General features: G+C 40.4%; 1 protein-coding gene across 2 annotated transcripts in view; it reads right to left on the bottom strand.

Moving 5' to 3' along the window:
- LOC107723524 (F-box only protein 32-like) overlaps positions 1-1934 on the bottom strand; it is an 8811-nt gene that overhangs the window by 6047 nt on the left and 830 nt on the right. Inside the window, exons 2-4 of one of the 2 annotated variants that reach the window (XM_016532193.1) lie at positions 1429-1538; positions 1302-1351; positions 1126-1218 (exon numbers count right to left, since the gene is read on the bottom strand). In XM_016532193.1, coding sequence (XP_016387679.1) covers positions 1126-1218; positions 1302-1351; positions 1429-1538 — 253 coding nt within the window. The remainder of the gene's footprint in view (positions 1-1125; positions 1219-1301; positions 1352-1428; positions 1539-1934) is intronic. The other variant, XM_016532194.1, reaches the window with a different exon arrangement.

The raw sequence follows: 1934 nt of genomic DNA, 5'->3' as shown, positions 1-1934 counted from the left end.
CATGACCTCCTGTGGATTTTTTTTTTCTGCAACTAAGCGACTAATAAAATTTTGGTCGACCAAGCCTCTTCTCGTCAACTAAATGTTAGTCAACTATTAGGGGGCAGCCCTAACGAGGTATTAGTGGTCTTTGTTTCTCATATGTTGTCTCAAAGGTCTGTTTTTCCATCCCTACTAAACCTGATCACTGTAACTGAGCTCTAACACAACACCAGCACAAGGCCAGACAAGCAAGAGACAAATTGTAAGATAAACCTGACACTACTGTGTCTCAACAGCGCCTGGAAACTTCTAGAAAAATAAATGATGCACATATGATGCATTAAAGTGAATTTTAAAGACCTTAGCCAAAAAGTTCAAGTAAACAACTTGATCCTGATTCTGTGTTTACATGTCATCTGAAGCAATCACAAGGATTCATGACCCAATTCGCCAGCACCTTAAGCTCATCATAGCTGATTCTATACCACAGTGGAGTCAAATGATCGGATCAGAATTCAGGGTCACAATGCAGACAGATAGAGTGAAGCCAGCACCAAAAGCTCATCATAGCTGACTCTATACCACGGTGGAGTCAAGTAATCGGATCAGAATTCAGCGTCACAATGCAGACAGATAGAGAGAAGGGCCCGTGAGGGGGGGGGGGGAGTTAATGGGCAACTAAGTCACTTGACTTTCCGTTCTGGTTTCATAAGCTTTCTCAACCTCAGCTGTCTGTTGGGACATTGTGTGACAGTGACCTCAACATCACACCGACCTGTGTTTATCTGCTCTTAGAAAATGACCTTTGCTTTCATCAATGGAACAAGTAAATCTAGAAGAACATCCTCTCATTAGTGACCAGAGCAGTAATGGCCATCTTTAGGGTCACTTGAGTTTAAGAGACTTTATCTACACAAAGAGTTAAAATAAAAACACAGAGACACATATACAAAAGCACAAACATAGTCCCTGTGCACTTGCCATGAAACTGCCTCAGAGGCCTTCTTGTCTGGTGTGCGATAAGAACAAAGACAGTGGCAGATACCCAGAGCCCAAGACTTAAGTTAACCCTTACTTCTTCAGAGACTGGGCCTGGCTATTGTCACTGTGTACTCTGCCACAAATAGATGGGCGGAAACTCACCCTTACGACATAATTGAATCGCCTGGTGTCCTTGATGGCACTGCAGAAGTCCAAGCGATTAAACGCTTCACCCAGAGTACAATATCCATGACGCTGTGTGAAATGATCAAAGAGGAGTTAGCCGACTACAGTACTTATTCACACTCTGTCGTACTGCAGGAGATAACAGGCCTTACCTCTTTGGTGCTCCCTTTGTGGACATAAATCCATTTGTCTTTGTGAAAATCTGCAATGAAGAAATAAGTCAATGTTTTTGCAGTTACAGCAGTTCGAATTTCACAAAGAAACAGTGAAGATACTCACAAGGAATCTTTGTGTTGTTGTTCAGAAAGTCCTTCTTTCGCTTCTTTGCAGCCACATCATAATTAATGCCGAGGATCAAATTCTCCTTGTCATGCTCTTCTTTGCAGTAGCTGAAAGCACAGTGAAGTAGTTTATAAATGCTTCGTGTAGGATATATCTGCATAGTTTAGCAACCTGTTTGATGGGTAATTGTACAACATACAGCCACTATCAGTATGCAAACACGTAGCCTGCTGATAGGCCCTAAACCAATTTCTCATCTGTACTTACAGCAACAGTTCTAGAAACAATAAATAGTTCCAGCATATGACCTGTCCCACTGTCAATGTATTAATAGCAAGGTGATTAACAGATGATGAGTAAACACAAAGGCATTTTATGTTTACCACAGCTATTTACTGCAGTCCTGAGAGTGTTGCATCTCCATCGATAATGTAAATGGTTTTTATTTTGTACATATTTTATATAATAAATGTTTATATATATATATATATATATATATATAT

Source organism: Sinocyclocheilus rhinocerous, unplaced genomic scaffold (assembly GCF_001515625.1).
Source record: "Sinocyclocheilus rhinocerous isolate Xijiao unplaced genomic scaffold, SAMN03320098_v1.1 scaffold241, whole genome shotgun sequence".
NCBI lineage: Eukaryota > Metazoa > Chordata > Actinopteri > Cypriniformes > Cyprinidae > Sinocyclocheilus > Sinocyclocheilus rhinocerous.
This window is presented reverse-complemented; position numbering and strand designations above follow the sequence as displayed.